The 20,510-nt window shown below is 26.6% G+C and overlaps 3 protein-coding genes across 3 annotated transcripts; 2 read left to right on the forward strand and 1 right to left on the reverse strand.

The window, feature by feature from the left end:
* The first annotated feature begins 1,145 nt into the window (after positions 1–1,145).
* LOC130671163 (NADH-quinone oxidoreductase subunit B 2) lies at positions 1,146–4,767 on the forward strand. The gene is made up of 3 exons (XM_057474885.1): positions 1,146–1,303; positions 1,567–2,088; positions 4,384–4,767. Exons 1-3 carry the CDS (start codon positions 1,282–1,284, stop codon positions 4,479–4,481), a joined length of 642 nt encoding a protein of 213 aa, XP_057330868.1. The 5' UTR covers positions 1,146–1,281; the 3' UTR covers positions 4,482–4,767.
* On the reverse strand, positions 4,465–13,036 carry LOC130671162 (MAU2 chromatid cohesion factor homolog). Its single transcript, XM_057474884.1, has 4 exons — positions 12,566–13,036; positions 11,529–11,705; positions 9,077–10,253; positions 4,465–7,387 (listed from the first exon to the last, which is right to left on the reverse strand). Exons 1-4 carry the CDS (start codon positions 12,788–12,790, stop codon positions 7,191–7,193), a joined length of 1,776 nt encoding a protein of 591 aa, XP_057330867.1. The 5' UTR covers positions 12,791–13,036; the 3' UTR covers positions 4,465–7,190.
* A 2,319-nt stretch (positions 13,037–15,355) lies between these two features.
* LOC130671813 (uncharacterized) lies at positions 15,356–18,595 on the forward strand. The gene is made up of 2 exons (XM_057475902.1): positions 15,356–15,720; positions 17,172–18,595. Exons 1-2 carry the CDS (start codon positions 15,453–15,455, stop codon positions 17,396–17,398), a joined length of 495 nt encoding a protein of 164 aa, XP_057331885.1. The 5' UTR covers positions 15,356–15,452; the 3' UTR covers positions 17,399–18,595.
* The last annotated feature ends 1,915 nt before the right edge of the window (positions 18,596–20,510 follow it).

Raw genomic sequence — 20,510 nt, forward strand, 5'->3', positions numbered from 1 at the left:
CTGTTTGACTAGTGGAATAAACCGATTTCGGACCATGTGATTGGAGTATGCGACAGACAGCAAAGATTAAAAAATCTTTGTTTTTTTTAATGAAAAAATTAAATGGTGACAGAAAATAATTGAGAAAAAGACGTTTGAAGAAATTTAAAAAAGCGCGCGGATATCTATTACACATGACTTTTTACTGGCTGACCGTAGATCTTGAATAAAAAAGAAAATGTTTAATTCACGATTTTATATAGATTTTTTTTTAGACAATGACAAGTCCTGATTTTTTATGGGGTTTCTTAGACAATGGCGTTCGGATTTTCTAAAAATTTTCTATGGATTTTCTCAGACAGTGACGTCTTGATTTCCTATCGACTTTCTACAAAAATTCTATAAAAACTCTTAAATTCAACATTTTCTTTTTGATTTAAGATTTCTAGTCGGTCTGTAAGAAAGTTAATTTGTCTATTAACCGAATTTCCGGATTTCATATTTTAAATTACGTTTTAAATATTTATAGGACTCGAATAATGAAACTCTTCAGGGGAATTTCGTCTTGTGCATTTCTCCAAAATCTGAAAAAATCGCTGCAATGATAATCAATTTACAAATTAACCGAAATCTATAGATTTTTTATAAAAATTCGAGAATTCGTGAGAGCGGCCGAGCCGTATTAGTAAATTTAATAATTTTTTAAATTCATTTTTTTGTAATTTACTGTTAACCCTTTAGTACTCCTGTGTTTTTTAGTGTCTCGCTCGCACTACAGCGACATCCTATAATTTGAATAGTGTCCTGTGAGCAAAATGCTCATAAGGGGAGTGCTGACGTTAAGGGGATACACTACCGGACCTCTTTCTCACACTCAGAAAAATAAACGGGACTATCTTTGTTGCACTAGTTGAGTAAATGAGAATTTTAAAACAATTTTTCTCGGAGACGAATTAGAATTTTTGAAAATACGAAATTTCTAGCCCTCTGTTAAGGTTTTAAAAAACGCTAAAGACTATCTATTTTAGGTTTCTAGTGTTTGTCCGTGAATTAAATTTTCATTTTAAATTTCGCGCCATCACTTGAATTATCATTCCGCGCGAACCAAAAAATTTCATTCCTCGCTCGTTTCATCCACAGCAGGAACGTCAAATCTCTCAATATCAAAGACAACTAACTTACCATCAACAATTGATTCGTCTTCTCTCCTTTTCCTCCGGTGTTTTATTTCTTCTCTTTTTCAAGTGTTGATCAGCTTTAAAAAAATTTTGCGTACTTTTGTACGCAATAAATTTTTTAAAAATGCTGTCTACAGCTATCGGACGTAAGTAATAAAAAACAATTACCCTACACTCCCAATACTTTTCCTCTTAAATTCATAAATTTGTTTTATTTGTAAAACCAATGACGTATAAATTTAAAAACTCGGTAACCTATGCAATGACAATATTTATATTTATAATTATATAACTCATTAAAATGCGTATCATTTGTTTTATAAATATGACCAATTGATCATTTTATAAATATATATAAATAAATATATACAATACTATTGATCCATACTTAAATTAATTAATTTTCCAGGTAATTTAGGGCATGGATTAAAAATTATTCGCAGTGAATTATTGCCATCAGTGACACAAGTCCGTGATAGTTCTGTTCAAACTCAAGATTCAAATAAAGATGTCAGTAAATTAACAAAAAAACCTTACAGTCCTTTTCAAAGTACGAGTAATGCCGCGGAATATGCACTGGCGCGTGTTGACGATTTAATTAATTGGGGACGAAAAGGTTCATTATGGCCACTGACATTCGGCTTGGCCTGTTGTGCTGTCGAGATGATGCACATCGCAGCACCCAGATATGATATGGACAGATTTGGAATTGTCTTTCGTGCATCACCACGTCAAGCTGACGTTATCATCGTCGCTGGTACACTCACTAATAAAATGGCACCAGCTCTGAGAAAAGTTTACGACCAAATGCCCGAGCCCAGGTGGGTAATTTCCATGGGCAGCTGTGCAAATGGTGGTGGTTATTATCATTACAGTTACTCTGTTGTACGAGGATGTGATCGAGTTATTCCTGTGGACATTTACGTACCTGGTAATTAATCATAAATAAAAATAATTCATAATTACACTTTTATTTATGATACTGAAGTCAGCAGACAATTAAAATTTTTTAAAATTAAATTTGAAGAAAAAAAAAACTAAAAATATGCACATGCAGACAATTTAAAAAACTACAAGTGCAATTTTTTTAAATATTTTTTGTTTTACAATTTACTTTCGAAAATAAAATCCCAAAATTATTAGACGTCTGCTAACTTCATGATCATTTTTATTTTAGTGAAATTTAATCTTCCAGTTTAGGAATTTTTTTAATTTTTAATCAATAATTTTTATATAGAAAATAAAATACAGGAAATTTTTTTAAAACTTGAAAAAAACTAAGGTAAAAGCCCCTATACCCGCTCAGTACCATTAGTCGCTCACTTCAACTGTTCAATGCGTTTATTATAATTTTTAGAAAAAAAATTACAACTAAAAACATGATTATTGATAAATAATTATTTGTGAATCTAAATATATCAAAATATGATGCATCAAATTATTTTATAATAGATTATAAATTTAAATTAAGTGACTGTTTTCAAAATCGCGCTCAGCCGGGCATTTTTTACTTTAACGTTCATTCGTTAGATTAAATTTAGGGTACGTCAAATTTTTTTCGAATTGTTATAACTAAATCTTATTAAATATATTTTTAAAATTCATGAAATTTTATATTATGAAAGAATAAAGAAGTATAATTTATAAATTATTTGTCCAAATCAATAAACTTATCATAGTTTAATTGATATTGTCTTGAGCGACTATAGGTCCATGTGTTGGTCGAGTAATGGTACATGACAACTTTTAGTGAGCGACTATGGGTACACTCAAGGAGCTTATGTTAAAAATTAATAATAATTAATTATCTATATTATTAAAAGAATAAGGAAAATTTTGTTCCCGCCATATCGATATGATAGAGTTAGTTAATGTTATTGAAATTAGTATCATTAGATAGGTCTTGACTTGAATTTGTGCCTTTTCATACTTTAAACTCTTTTTGATTGCCAAGTATTGAGATAAATAGATTTATATATATCATTTAAATTACATTTAAATTACGCGGGAAAAAAGACGGTCGTATTTATTTCCTTTAAATAAATTAATACTTTCATTATTCTGTCACTAATTATGACTGAATGTCACTGAATATATAGCTATATTATTTATATCGCGTTACTTATTCCAAAATGACAGATTTTTATGCTCCCTTTTGGTTTTAGGAAGCTTCTCAAAGCCAAAAAAGTGTGCATAGAAAAAAAAAAAAGGATTCATTGACACAAAAAATCTTTACTCGCCAAAAGAAAATTTTGACTTACCCCAATAAATTTTTTGCATTGTGAATTGAAAACAAAAATTTATTTAGAACTAGAAAAAATTACTTGGTGCAAGGAATTATTTCTTGACCAAAAAAATCTTTTCTCGCCCCAAGACAATTTTTGTATTTAATTGATAATGCATAATAGTATATTACACACCTAGGGAAGTAAAGTAAGAAATGTCTCAGATCACATGTAATTGTTGGCCGAGGCGAAGCCGAGGTCAACAAACATGTGGTCTGAGGCTTTCTTATTTACTTCCCGAGGAGTGTATACTATTTTTCTCCTCGACGGAGGCGGAAAGCGGCAACTTCGTTTTGCACAGCGGGACGAAAGTTGACGCTTTCCGCCCGGAGGTGAGAAAAAATTTCTTGGTGCAAATTAAAATTTTGTTGCGGCAAGAAATCCTTTTTTCTGCGTATTTTATAAATTTAGTAGTGATATTTGGGCAGTCACGTAGTTATTATTCTTCAAACTAAAATTTTTTTTCCAATACTTAAAACTACAAAAAAAAAATTATGGTTTTTCATTTTATTTAATCATTTATATTGAGTGATTTAATTTCACTCCAATGAAAAGTGAGCGGGTATAGAGGCTTTTACTTTTAAATTAAGAGACGAAACTTCATTTAAAAAATAAATGTTTGATTACTTAATCAATCAATTTGTCCATAACACCCGTGATAAATTGTATATATTTCCATATATATTCTGGACGTGATCAAGATGAATAATACATAAAATTTTTTTATAAAAATATTTTATTATTTTTATTTAAATTTACAAATTAAAATTAATTATTTAAAATTGAATTTTAAAATTAATACTGACAAAAATAAATTGCAATTTTATTTTTTTATCATTAAAACTTAACATTTATTTTAAAATTTTAATTACTAAAAATAAATATATGAGTAATTTAATAAAAATAAAAATTCCAAGTAAATAAAAATAATTTTTTTTTAGGTTGTCCCCCAACAGCAGAGGCTCTACTTTACGGACTTCTGCAGCTACAGAAAAAAGTAAAACGTATGTCAGTGGCTCAAGTTTGGTACAGAAGTTAAATAATTAATTAACAATTGATATTCGATGATTTTATTAAAAGGCGAATTATTGCCCTAATTTATATTCGTAGTCGACTTAATAGTCGTAATGTCTGCGACCGGGCGTTAAAATAAAATATCCACGGGACGCTAAAGTTACAATAATAATAACAATTAAAAATAAACATTTTTTTTATTATTATTATTTATTAACAATTAATTAACTGAGTTATTGATAAGTTAATTATAGATGATTGTAAAAAAAAAGAAAAAGTTTAATAAAAATATTTTATGATTAATTAATAAATGTCGTTAATTATTTAAAAATAAAAATAAATATACAGGGAATTTGGATAAATGTAATTAGGAAGAATAACAGTGAGATAATTTTTCATTTGTTATCTTAAAAAATACATACATTTGTGATAAAACAGCCTGTACAAGATTGATAAATCAGGAACCATTCATTCATCACATCACACTACTCATTAACATTTATTATTATTATTTATAATTAATATTAATATGTATATAAATTAAAACTGGAAAACAATTGATAACTGAATTTAATTTATCTTTCAATTAATCTCTTTGCTAAAAATTAATTATTATAAAATTCATTTCAATATAATTAGACCTTTTATTATAAACATTTTATTTATTAAGGCCGTTCTCAGACAGTGCCCTCCCCTACTTTTTTAAAATATGCAGACATTGATACTGAAGTTAGCAGACGTCTAATAAGTTTTGAATTTTTTTTCAGAACGATGGACTATAAAAAAAAATATTTAAAAAAATTGCACTTGTAGTTTTTTTAATTTCCTACATGTGCATTTTTTTAGTTATTTTTTTTTTAAATTTAATTGTTCAAAAAAAAATCCGAAAACTGTTAATTTTCTATCAACTTGTGAAACTGAAGTTAGCAGACGTCTAGTTTTTGAATTTTTTTTCAAAACGATGGACTGTAAAAAAAATATTTTGAAAAATTGCACTTGTAGTTTTTTTAATTTCCTACATGTGCATATTTTTAGTTTTTCTTTTTTTTGTAATCAATTTGCAAAAAAAAATCTGAAAACTTTTAATTGCCATCTTAAGTTAGACAACTTAAAAATCATAATTAGCCGTCTAATAATTTTTGAATTTTTTTAAAAACGTCAAATTCAGAAAAAAAAAATAGTTTTAAAAATTGCACTTGTAGTTTTTTTAATTTCCTACATGTGCATATTTTTAGTTTTTTTAATTAAATTGAAAAAAAAATTTGAAAATTGTTAATTGTCTATTAACTTGTCATACTGAAGTTAGCAGACGTCTAGTTTTTTAATTTTTTTCCAAACGATGGACTGTAAAAAAAAATATTTTGAAAAATTGTACTTGTAGTTTTTTCAATTTCCTACATGTGCATATTTGTATTTTTATTTTTTTTGAAATTGATTTATCTAAGAAAAATCCGAAAATTTTTAATTGTCAACATCAGGATCATCTGACTTAACTGTCATGACTGTATTAAAGTTTAATTAATTAATCAAAAAAAAAAAAAAACCAAACCTCAATTAAAAAAAGGAAAATTTCACCAAGATTTAGAATTTTTTTAAAAATTCACAGTCGTCATCTATTAGGAGTTAAACGAAATTTTGTAAATAAATTTTACCCAAGAAAATTAAAAAATTCGAATTATAAAATTGGCGAAGATTTCACTGAAATTTATTTTCCAAATTTCGTTTGACTTCCAATTGATATCAACTGAGTAATTTTTTTCAAATCTATACTTCGACGAAATTGTCCTTTTTTAAATTAATAATTTAATTAATTGCTAAAATTATGACAATTGAGCCATTGAAAATTTTTGAAAAGCGGGGTCACTGTCTGAGAACACCCTTAATGTGTCTCGTTTTTTATGTACCTGAAGATCGGAAAGTTTTTCGCGAGACGAAAATAAAAAAACAAAACGAAAAGAAAAAAATCTGGAACCAGATTTTTGAATTTCGCATCCGCGCTGGTATGTCAGCCGAAAACTCCAGACTACTCCCAACTACCCCTTAAGTAGTAAAATTACATTACATAAATTTTTAATTTCCATTGCGCGAAAAACCTTCCGACCTTCAGATACATTTTTAAAAATTAATTATTATTATTATTTTATCTCATCATAATAAAACGATTAAATATTTACATTTTGTCATTCATACTCTCGTATTTAACACGCACATTAAATCGCATTTAAGGCCCCACAGACGTAAAAATCGCGTCAGGCTATATGATTATTTATTTTTCGTCCTGTTAATTATTATTATTATATATATATTTATATATATTACTTACACGACTTAAATCTATTGTTGACTCATAACTAATATACAGAGTGGATTTAATTCAATGGAGAGATCAGTACTAGATGTTCTCGTACGTAAATTAATTTTTTATTAAAAAAAAATATATATTTATATATATATAGATTTATTTCATTTAATTTAAACATAAAGTTATCGACACTCTGTTTCCGCGATTCAATTTGGACCACGCATTGAATTTTGTACGCGTATATTTAAATTAAAAAATAAAATAATATTTTAAAAAAAGAGCGTAAAGCTGCCTCGTTACCGTTCCTAGTTATTTCGAATTGTCTTTATGATGGAACGATTTTTTTAGCATTGCAGTTTAAAGCTTACGCTTAGAGAATTTAAGTAAAATTCGCAAGTTATGTTATATAGGATTTTATTTACTGATTTATTATTAAAGAATAGCTCGCGATGTCGAGGCTGGTGGATTACTGGGTAACGCGGGAATCGGACCAGTTGTCCACTGGATAAGTGTGTGCTCGGGCATTTGGGTACTTTGAAAATGATCTTTCAGTAAAGTCTGTGAAAAACTACAGTGCAGTTGATACACTTCGTTTTCATGGTTGTGGTCACCGTTTCTACTGTACAGATCTGAAATATAAATTATATCATATATTTATTAGGTATTTTTATTATTTTAGTGCACTAGGGTGACTATTATTTTAAAAAAGTTTTTTTATTCATTTAATTTTTTAAAAGCCGATAAATTACTCATGTAAAAAAATATGATACTGAAGTTAGCCGACGTCCAATAATTTTTAGATTTTTTTTTAAACAATAAATTATTAAAAAAAAAAATATTTGAAAAAATTGCACTTATAGTTTATTAAATTTCCTACATGTGTATATTTTTATTTATATTTTTTTTTTAAATTAAGTCGTTGAAATAAAAATTCGAAAATTCTTAACTGTCTGCTAACTTCAGGATCATAAAAAAATTCGAAGAAAAATTTTTTATACTTTTTGGATTTTTTTTCAACACGATAAATTATAAAAAAATTTTTAGTTTTGTTAATTTTCTACATGTGCATATTTTTAATTATTTTCTTTTTTTAAATTTAAATCGAGAAAAAAATCGAGAAATTTTGTCTGTTAATTTTAGAACCATTTTTTTTTTTAGATAAAAATAAATGGTAGTAAAGTTGGCAGACATTTGAAATTAAAAAAAAAAATTTTAACAGATAAATAATGGAAAAAAAATATTTCTAAAAAAATGCACATGTCGAAAATTTGATAAACTATACGTGCAATTTTTCAAAATATTTTTTTAATATTCATGTCTTTCTTAAAAAAATCCAAAAATTGTTAAATGTTTGCTAACTTTATTGTCATTAAAAATAATTAATTTTAATGTAAAAATTATTTTTTTTACTCCCCATGCCGAAAGTGCGGTCTTTCTGGACGCATTACTCTCTAAAAAGTGCCACTTTTGTGGCCAGCTCGCAGTACAGAAAGTTGTCACTAGAGTGCGCTTATTTTGTATGGTTCAGTTTTAGCGCAAATACACCGAAGTTTTTTAATTACAAATAAATAATTTAAGACTTAAAAAAATTCGAAATTAAAAAAAATGCACATACAGATTTTTTAATTTTTTACATGTGCATTTTTAATTTTTTACATATTTACATTTTCCTTCATATTTATCAATTATTAAAAGTAATCATGTCTGACAAATTATGAGTGTGAATGTCCCAGACATCCGACAAATTCTAAATTAATAAATAGACTAAATAATTAATAAAATAAAATTTTTAAAAAATGCGCATTAAAAAAATTTTCAAAATAACAAGTGCATTTTTTTCAAATATTTTTTTTTCAATTATTTACTCTATTTAAAATTTTAAATTTGTCTGATGTTCTGCTACATTCACTCATGACAAATTCACGCCAGCGCATGCGTCAAAATAGTTACCAATGCGCCTGTCAATTTCATTTAATTATTTTTTTTAATCGTTTAATGCGTTTTTGATGCCCGCCCCAACCAGCAGAGTCACCCCCCCCCTCCTCGTCTTTGCCCCGAATGTTAATTAATTCAACGCACTTTCGGCTGGGGAACAAGAAAAATATACGACCCCGGCCAGAAACTGAATACTCGACGTACGTGATATTGAAACCTCAGCCTTCATATCACATCCGCCAGGAAATCCAACTTTCCGACCTAGTGTCATAATATACTATTAAAAAATTTAATGACTGCTCATTTTTTAAAATAAAATTACCAAATTAATTGTCACCCTAATGTCTAGTAATAAAAAAAAAAAAATAATAATTGAAATAAACCTCTAAGTATCGCCGTGGCCCATAATTGCACATGAACATCAGGTATTTTCGAAGCTAACTGATTAGCAGGCGTGACCATATTCATTGACTCACGTTCATTACCAAGAGATAAAAAAATATGACCTAGAAGTACTAAACTACACGACGTTAGTCTATTAAGATCCTCCGAATTGGCCATTTTTAATGTTTCCCTGAGGTATCTTTTAGCTTCGTTGTATCTCGCGCCAAAAAATGCCTGGAGACCTTGTACGTAATAAGCAGCAGCTTGCAGGGAGTGTGAATGTAACGCTTCAGGATTTATTCTCTCCATAAGACTGCCGAGATCTTTATCTCTCTTCGTTCTCAAATAAACAATCGCCAAATTAAGATTCGCAAACGTACAGAGTTCTTTTTCCTGAGATGTTTGAAGTGCCGCTGAAAATTGCGCCTCAGCAGCCTCCATACAATTCATCGACATCGCGTAGAGACCAAGGAGAGTATGCAGCTGCGATTCATGTCCTTTTAATAATTTAGGCTGCGTCCTGCAAAGCTGACAGGCCTCGGCTATTTCAGCGAGCGCAGTACTTTTATTACCCATGACTAGCCGACACATCACTATATGCTCTAGCAGCATAAGTTGAAAGACTGATAGTATAGGTTTGTTGTCAGTACTTTTAAGCTTTTGAATTTGCGTAAGTGCTTTGTCGGTATACTTTTGGGCCTTCTCCATATAACCGGCTTGCATTGAATGCATTACAGTAACAAGATAAACTAAAACGTACAAATGTTCCTTTGGCATCCATATAAACATGTCGCTGGTACTCGCACTGGTAACAACTTCGTCTGACGGCCAAGTTGGGGACATTATTGTCTGTATACTTTGTTGCAATTGTTTTAAAAATAATTTAACACTTTTCACTTGACCCAACATTAAGAAATAACACACTTGCAGTACTAACAAGTATACTTTGAGGTATTCTTTTTGATAATGACTTCCCTCCCAGCCGTCGACGTACCGACTGGCCATGTGGAACAACGGATGAACTTCGGAAAATTTTTTGTCGATTAGCAACAGCATACATCGACTTAAAATAAATAAAACTCGGGTATAATTGGCGTTGTTTACTTGGGCATACTCGCTACCCATTTCTAGTAAACTATTTGCTGCTATAAAATCTCTTTCGGATGCATGGATTTGCTGTGGAAAAATATAATTATTTTAGTATCTTTTTTTTGTTAAATTAAAGACCTGATTAGTGACTAAAATTTTTTTTAATGCCATGAATATTTAAATTTAAATTTTATAGTGGATGGAAAAAGTTCGAAATGTGGAACTTTTAAACTTGAGACGGATTATAACTTTGAGTTGAACTTTTTGGGAAATTGTAATTTTGATGGTAAAAAAAAAATTTATCTAGAATTTTATACAAGCGAAATTTGAACAAAAAAAGAAGGTTTTTAAAACCCGTTTCTCAAAATATATTTTTACGTTTTACCCTGGTTTAGAAAAAATTAAAAAACCTCAAATTTTGAACTTTTTATGAACGTTTTTTTATTCTTAGTGATTTAGACTGGAATCGTTGGAGTATTCCAATGTTGGAATTGATGATTATAATTATGAGTAAATTATATTTTACTTATTAATGATTAAATTATTCTCCGCGGAGATAATAAATTTTCATTATTAATTTTGATATTTTGTTCCTACTGTTAATTTATAATTTAGAGAATTTTGAAGGAGGCTTATAACGGGATGTCTGCTACAAAATTCCTTCGAGTGGTTAAGCGGGGAAGTTTTTTTGGACTCAGTAACTCCCGGCTGAGGGGAAGAGGCTCATAAAGGGCAGACTTATAAGGGATAGTCGGCTGTATATAAAGTCCTAGATAACTAAAAACTTTGTTTTTTTAATATAAAAATTACAAAAATTCCGTAAAAGTTCCACTCGATCTTCAATCTGTGTCAAGTTTCCAAGTTCTACATCTCGAACTTTTTTGGAACGAATTTTTTTTACATGCAAGGGCAGAGGTACCGATTTTAGGCACTTGAGGCCCAGTTTTTAACACGAATAAAAATAATTTGTAAAAGATGCAATGACACATTATTTTAAAAATGTGTTCAAAGATACTTTTACCACACTGTTGCAATAGAAATTTTATTCATGTATCCGAAGATCGGAACGTTTTTCGCGAAACGAAAGTAAAAAAACAAAATGAAAAGTAAGAAATCTACTGGATCTAGATTTTAGAAATGTTTCGTGTACACGATAGTTTGTTAGGCAAACTTGCAGGCCCCCAACTACTTCTTAAGCAGTTAAATTGCATAAATTTTTCGCTGGTTGAGCGAAAACGTTCCGATCTTCAGGTACATTTTTACTTAATACTTTTCTGTTAATTAAAACGAAGTTTTAATTGTCAAAAACTTGTACCCTAGTTGTTGGTATAAATTATTGAAACTTTTATTCCTCATACTTACTGCGAGTTGAAAAATAAGTCTACAATGCCAGTAAACATTTTGAGTTGAAAGTCTAATTGCTTCTCTAAGTATTGGCATACAATGATTTGAGTCCTGTTGTTTATATAATTCGGCTACAATACTAGCAGCTTCAAATTTAACATCATCAAATGTTTTCATATTTTGACTTAGTCCCCACTAAAAATTAAAATAAATTATTTACTTTTATTTACACAGCAAAAAAAAATTATTCTTACAAACTAAATATTTTTTTAATTAAAATTAATTAGATATTTTATTTAAATGAAATATTTACTGTAAAAAAAATTTATACTCATTTTTAAAAAATATATTTGCAATTTTATGATACTGAAGTTAGCCGACGTCTAATAATTTTTGGACTTCTGTTTAAATAATAAATATTTGAAAAAATTGCACCTGTAGTTTTTAAAATTTTCTACATGTGCATATTTTTTAAATTTAAATTGAATTGTTTAAAAAAAAATCCGGAAATTTTGAACTGTCTGCTAACTTTAAGATCACTGCAATTTTTGATAAAAACAATAAAACTCAGGTCTCATATATTTTTTTAAATTTTTATTATTTTTAAAAATTAATAAAAAAAATTTACAAAAATGTTTATCAAAAACTTTAAAAAATTTTTATGTCACATTTATTTACAATCTAATTTTCAAATAGAAAAACAAAATTTCGGACGTCTATTTAAAATGTAAATTTAATTGACCATAAAATTAAAATCTTTAATAAATAAATTTTCGTTATTAAAATACTTTTGCTGCGTAATTACTCGAATAATTAATTAGTGAGTAGTTTTTTTTTTTATATTTTTTCTAAATAAAATTAATAGCGCGAAGTATGCGCCATTAATCTGCTTAATAAACAATACAATAGGTTAGGAATTTTGAAAAGTTGTCTAAACAAAAACTAATAAAAGACCAAAAAAGTACAAAAATAATAAGAAATAATAATAAAATAAATAAATAATAATAAGAGTAATAAATAAAAGAGATAAATAATAAATAAAAATGACAACTGACCGCTTGTTCCAGGTGAGATCGCGCCAGGTCAATGTTTTTAGTGTGCGTAAGTAAAATGTTACCAAGTTGAAGATGTGTCCTGGCTTCAACTTTCGGTGGTGGTTTGAAAAAAAAAACAGCTTGCAAACATTGTATACAAGCTTTTATATTTTGAGGGTTTGATGTACGAAAATTTTCAGCTAAACCCAATAATGAAAGATACCAAGCGTCCTGATGTGACGCCATTTTGACATTTCTCTTCTCTTTCCTCTCGAGACACACTATCAGCTACATACAATGTACTTTTTTTTGTTTACTATATTATAAACACTATTGTTATTAACTTACACACTTATATTATTATTATTTTTTTAAATAATAATAATAATGCGATTACGATCGCTTATTTACTTAATCTCTTAGCAATCACATCTGCGTGATGATTTTTACGCGCTCAATTTTCCATGGAAACCGCACGATTGCGTAATATTTACGAACAAATTCTGTTTTATTCAAGATTACCAACATTCAGATAATTTTGTCTTTTATTTTTAAATAATAATAATATAATTCTGGTGGCACTTCTGATTACGCGGGAAATAAATTATTTATTCAAATTTTTATGACGAAGTTGCGGACCAGATTATTTATTTTTTTTTTAATAAATTGATTGTGATTTTAAAAAAAGTTGATGAGCGCGAAAATATTTTTGAAAATTTGTTGACATGAATTTTAAAAATGAGCGGGAATAAGTAAAAGATTCAAAGAAACATATTTTAAAATATGAGTGTAATGTAGCAGACATACAATTTTTGAATTACATATAAAAAAATTAAATAATTGAATTAAGAAAATTTAAAAAAATGCGTGTACTAAATTTTGAATTTTCTAAGCATGCAATTTTTTATTTTTACTTTATAATAATTTAAGTTTATTATTTCAAGTTTTAAAAATTGTCAGATGTTCGATAACTTTACTATCGAGTGTGAATGTAGCAGACATTGGAAAAATTTAAAATTATTAATAATTAGAGTAAATAATTAATAAAGTAAAATTTTTAAAAGAATGTTCATTAAAAAAATTTTGAAATTAATAAGTGCATTTTTTAAAATAATATTTTTTTAGTATTTACTTTACTTATTTATAATTTTAAATTTGTCTGCTACAATCACACTCATACTTTACTATCATTTTTAAAAATGAGCGCGAATGTAGTAGACATCAGACAAATTTAAAATTATAAATAAATAGAGCAAATAATTAATCAAATTAAATTTAAAAACAAGTGCGCATTTAAAAAATTTTAAAATTAATAAGTGCATTTTTTGTAAATATCGATTTTAAAATTATTTACTATATTTATTTATAATTTTAAATTTGTCTGACGTCTGCTACATTCACACTCGTTAAAGTTGGCGGACATCTGACAATTTTTGAAATTTTTGAAATAATAAACTTAAATTTTTCTAAAGTAAAAATAAAAAAATGCATGCTTAGAAAATTCAAAATTCAGTACACGCAATTTTTTTTAATTTTATTAATTTAATTATTTAATTTTTTTATATGTAATTAAAAAATTGTGTCTCGTACATTTACACTCATATTTTAAAATATTTTTATTTGAATCTTTTACTTGTTGATTTAAACATTAATGAATTTTTTAATGGCCGCGGACACTTAAGTTGTGGGAATTAAAACGATGTACAAAAAAAGTCTTGTAACATTTGAAGATAAGTGATAGTTTCACGAAAAGATTCAAATACTACTAAAATTTCCCATGAATTGAACTTTGACTGAATAATTTTTTAAGAATTAAATTTATCAAAAAATGATAAGAGACTTTTTTTGTAGTGCGTTCAATTTCCAACATAAATATTCATTGATTTTTTCAATACACTGATTCCCTGATGGATGATAGAATTTTACGCTTAAGAAAAAAATTTTCCCATGTTATTTAAATGGGGAATCAAAATTTGTGATAACGCGGTTGTTAATATTAATATTAAGAGCTTAAACTTTAACAGTATTTTCTTCTGTCATTTCTAATAATATTTTCCGTATAATTTTTTGAAAAAACAAATCGACTATTTTTTTTTTTCTCGAAACCCCATATCAAAAAGTTACAGGAAAGTGAAACAGATTCCTGTTAGAAGATGAGCTCTTATGTTTGTAATTTTATATACATCGGTAATGACTCATTGTATAGATAAGCTCAGGAAATAATTTCATAGGGAATTGAACTCTACAAAAAGTCTCTTATCATTTTTTGATAAATTCATCTGTCCAAAAGTTATTGGATCTTGAAGTCAAATTTCCATTAAATTTCCAGCGAAACTATCAGACTTATCACAAAATGTCATAGAATCTTTTTTGTAGACAATTTTATTTTCTACAAATTATTTCTGATAAAATTTTTCAAAATTCCCTATTGTTTCCTAGTTATTTCCATTTTAATATCAAGCTCTTGAAATCGATCAGAACACTCCTTTTTTTCTGAGCTTGATATTAAAATGGAAATAAATAAAAAACGATGCGAAATTTTGAAAAATTTTATCAGAGATAATTTGTAAAGAATAAAATTGTCTACAAAAAAGATTTTGTGACATTTTGTGATAAGTCTAATAGTTTCGCCGGAAAAGTAAAAAGATCTCGAAATTTATTATATATCTACAATTTATTGTATATATATATATATATATATATATATATATATATATATATATATATATATATATATATCTATAAGAAATAAAAATGATTGCGTGTTTTAAAATCATGGTAATCCCCCACCAAATGTTACGTTTGTTGAATCAGGAATCGCTTGGAGTTGATCAGATACCAGTTACATTACAATTACGAGTGTTACGAAGAGTTTTAAAGAGACTGTATTTTTTTTTAAAATAAAAAAATGATTATCTATAAAAAATCATCCATAATTTTGATACTACTATTTTCAATAAATTTTTTAAATTGTATTTGTGATAAAATGAATAGTAAAGAATCAGAAAGCACTCTCGAAAAATTAGTTAAACTTTTCACAGAACCGGGAGCATTTAAACGTGTGGGTGAAATATTTGGAGAAAATTCAATTGACGAAACTGTATCGTGTGCTAAAGGTGATGAAGGTCTCGATTGCAGAAGAGCCGAAGCACGAAGATCTGTTGATTGTCCTGACGGTAATTTAAATTTCCATTTTCTGTAATCACGCGTTTAATTTTAAAAATTTTTATTTTTTACGGCCGGTAAGAAATTATTTGCCTGTTTTAATTAATTACTATTTTATTTAGTCTGTTCAATGAACGTGTTTAACTCAATGGACGGTATTTATTGCAACAAAAAATGTTTGTACATCCTGTAATTATGAATCGTTACTTTCTGCGTCACAATGTTTTCCGTCCTTGACAGTAGCCACTCCTACAATAACTTTTGTCGGATAAAATCCTGCTCTCATTAGATAATATATATAAATAAATTTATGTAAATAGATATAGATATATATTTACATATATTGAATTCAAATTAATTCAACAAAACTGTAATTTATGTGATTACGGAGGTGTTGAAGTCAACATTCTTAGCATGCACTTCATTCAATTTAATTTACTCACATAAATTAATTATTTTTCTTTTAATTACAATAAATTACTTTGAATTATTAATATCAGTTTGAAATTCAAAATATAAATTAACTTATTTATACATAACTTTTAATTTCTAGTCATAAATGTCAAAAAAATTAAAATCACAATGAATTTTTTTTTTATTTCATTTAAATTCTTTTTTTTTTGTTGTCTAGTAGCCAATTAATTTTGAATGATATTAATTTTGAAGCTGATATGGAAAAATCTGAATTTAAATTAAAGTTTTTTTTTCCAGGGGTAAATTAGTTTGTAATTATGAAAAATTGCACAGTAAGATTTTGGAAAACTCGCAATTACCAAAAACAAATTAAGATTAAAAAAAAGGCGGTACTGTGTTTCAAAAATTTTTTGAATTTAAATCCACGTTAATATCTTGATTAATTACACACAGAAAAAAGGATTTTTTGGCGCGAAAAATTTTTACCCGCCACAAGAAAAATTTTTTATTATAAATTGAAAATAAAAAACTTCTCGAGGCGAAAAAAAATTTTCTGGAGCCAAGAAATTTTCTTTTCTGCGTACAAATCATATATTTTTAAATAATCAAATTGTAATTATTACAAACTGTGTTTTAATTTTTAAAATAATGTCAAGAAATCGAAAATAAATCAATTTTCATGACAATTATCATTGAAAATTTAAGACAGTGAAATTGATGAGTGTGAATGCAGTAGACATCAGACAATTTTAAAATTAATAAGTGCATTTTTTAAATTATTTATAATTTTAAATTTGTCTGATGTCTGCTAAATTCACACTCGTTAAAATTGGCGGGCATCCGAAAATTTTTAAAACTTTTAAATAATAAAATAAAATAAAAATAAAAAAATGTATGTTTAGAAAATTCAAAAATCAGTACGTGCATTTTTTTAAATTTCATTATTTTAATTATTTAATTTTTTAATACGAAATTTAAAAATTGTCTTGTCTGTTACATTTACACTGATGAAAATTTTGAAATGCTAACAGTTGAAATAAAATTTCAGGTGATTGCTACTGTTACAATTGTTCAGTAGCTGGTCCAGAATTATGGCCATCATGTTGCCGTGAGAGCTCGAAATGCTGTTCTTATTTGGCAGCTGCTTGTCGCAATTGTGATCAACCTTCGTTGTTTTCTTTTTGCTCAAAGCATTTTAAAAAGTGTTTAAATGAATTCAGAGAGAGCACGATGACTACGGAAAGCAGTAATCCATCGTTAAGTGCAAACACATAGTATGCAATTCCAAGTTTACATACATGTACTTATATATGTATGAGTACATATGTATTATATGTTCACGTTCGACAGAGAAAATTATTAATTCTCCGGTAATCAAATTTCGAAACCCTGTTGATTAAATACAGTTGCATAAGAGCGTTAGTTTGAATTTCCATATATGTTTGCACCGGCTCTTACTTGACTGGTGTCTGTACCTGGAAATTAAACTCACTTATTTAACAAGACATTGCATTAATTAGTTACTTAAATATTTAAATATTAAATTAAATGAAATTTTTTTTTATTGAATTGTTTACTTGATAATTAGTCATTTTTTAAGTTTAAAAAAATTGTTTTTATAAATAATAATAATTAATTATCTGTATTATTAAGAGAATAAGGAAAATTTTGTTCCCGCTATATTTATATGATAGAATTAATTAATGTTATTGAAATTGGTATCATTAGATAGGTCTTGACTTGAATTTGTGCCTTTTCATACTTTAAACTCTTTTTAATTGCCAAGTATTCAGATAAATAGATTTATCTATATCATTCGAATTACATTTAAATTACGCGGGAAAAAAGACGATCATATTTATTTTCTTTGAATAAATTAATACTTTAATTATTCTGTCACTAAATATGACTGAATGTCACTGAATATATAGCTATATTATTTATATAGCGTTACTTATTCCAAAATGACAGATTTTTATACTCCCTTTTGGTTTTTGGAAGCTTCTCAAAGCCAAAAAAGTGTGCATAGAAAAAAAATGGATTCATTGACACAAAAAATCTTTACTCGCCTAAAGAAAATTTTGACTTACCCCAATAAATTTTTTGCATTGTGAATTGAAAACAAAAATTTATTTAGAACTAGAAAAAATTACTCGGTGCAAGGAATTATTTCTTGACCAAAAAAATCTTTTCTCGCCCCAAGACAATTTTTGTATTTAATTGATAATGCATAAAATTTCTTGGTGCAAATTAAAATTTTTTGCGGCAAGAAATCCTTTTTTTCTGCGTATTTTATAAATTTAGTAGTGATATTTGGGCAGTCACGTAGTGACTGTAGGTTGCTCGTAAATTATAAGTATTTATATTAAGAATTAGTTGCATAATAAATGTGAAAGTAATTACTTAAATACTTTACATATTATACATATTTATGTATAGGATTTATTGCTCATTTTGGAAAAAAAATAAAATTTTTAATTAATTGTAATTAGAATAATTATTAAATTAATTGTTTAATATTTTTTATAAGATTGTTATAATAAAATTAAATAAATAAAATAATAATCTGTAGTAAAGTTTTTTCTTTTATAAATAATAGTATATATATATTCTTATTTATTTGTAAATTTAAATGTATGAAAGTATTCATATGAGTATAGAAATCATAGAAAACTGTTGACACATATTTATATCGAGATGATGAGCGTTTATATATTTCTTATTTAATACTTTATTATAAATAACTTTTCACATTCTCTCCTGCCTACGGGTTATAAATATATCAACAAACCGGAATTCTAAAAGAAAAAAAAGTTGGTAATAATAATAATAATGAAATAGATAAATTGCTTAATTACTTAACAGTTTTATAAATTTAGCAATATGTCAATATCTCCATTTGTCGTAAATCTTTTCCTTCAAGCTTTGAAAATTAGAAAAAAAATTTTTTATTGCAATGTGAGGAAAAATATTTAAATGTTTCAGCTTTCACAAATTTTTCATGGGTCGGTGTATTTATTAATGGAATAAAAAAAAAAAAAAAAGAAATTCTTTGCATAATTTAATTTAAAGTTTCTTGATATGATGAGTCCTGAGGTAATAAAACTATTAAATTAAGTGGGAAATTTGAATTCAAAACTTTCTTTACAGATAATTTATTACGTCGAATGACATTTTCTTTTAAAAATCTACCGCCAATTTGACCCTTCTGTTAAAATTTTATTCGGATTTAAAAGATTTTTATAATAGAAATAATAAAATTTGTTTTAAATGAATATTGAGTTGGTCGGGTAATCAAAAAATTATAGCATAATTTTATGTTGAGATATAATGTGATTATTTAAAAATATTATGGGGGTACGAATCGTGTTTGAATCGAATCGAATAATTTGAATTATTAGAAAATTTTCTAATTGCCCAAATAGCACACGGTTTTGTGACATCTATCAGATAGCAGTTTTGAAGCTGTTTTTTGACCTATCGATAAGGCGATCTTGACAGAACAATTAGAAATTTGTGTCATAAAAAACAACATCTGCTAAAAAGACTTGAAACAAGTGTGAGAAAATTCTGATCATCTTTCGAATATTTAATTTTTATTTAATGTTCAACTTAATTTTTTTTAAGTAACCAACAGTAATTATTTCGTAGATTCGTGTCCGAACTCTATTTACCTCCGACCAAAATTTGAATTATATTGAACATAAAAAAAAATCTATCATGTTACAATAATTACTGATGTTACTTTAAATCTTTTTCTTTTTCCGCGGATATATTTTATATTAATTTTTAAAATAAAATAAATAATCAATGAGCAAGTGGCAGCTTACCCAGTAGTTAAAAATACCCTGATTTAAAAAAATACGATAAAAAATTAATTTTATTAAATATTTCAAATGCTACTTCTTATGAATGTTTAATATTTCGTATGAAAAATCGTTATATCGACGCTTCTATAAATGATTATATATATTAAGTATCATATATTATTTACATATATGTTAAAATATATATATAAACATTCATAAATTTTCAACACATAAATTGTAACAATAATATAAGATTAATTATGTAAGAAATTATGTGTATATACTTAATATATGAAAAACATATATATGCTACTGATTATTTTGTCACAATATATCACATATTTGTTATATATTTTTCAATATCTATATTTCCTACGATATTTTATTTTTTTTTATATTACGCGGGAGTATGAATTTTTTTAAATCGTATTTTTTAAACAGGGTATTGAAAATTAATTAAAATCCTGAGCTTCTTAAAATTTTATCATAATTAATTTGTAATTAATCAGCTGTTACTAATTAAAATTAATCATATAAAAAAATTTAATACAATCAAAGGCTTTTTTAAAAAAAAATCC

Source organism: Microplitis mediator, chromosome 7 (genome assembly GCF_029852145.1).
Source record: "Microplitis mediator isolate UGA2020A chromosome 7, iyMicMedi2.1, whole genome shotgun sequence".
NCBI classification, from domain to species: domain Eukaryota; kingdom Metazoa; phylum Arthropoda; class Insecta; order Hymenoptera; family Braconidae; genus Microplitis; species Microplitis mediator.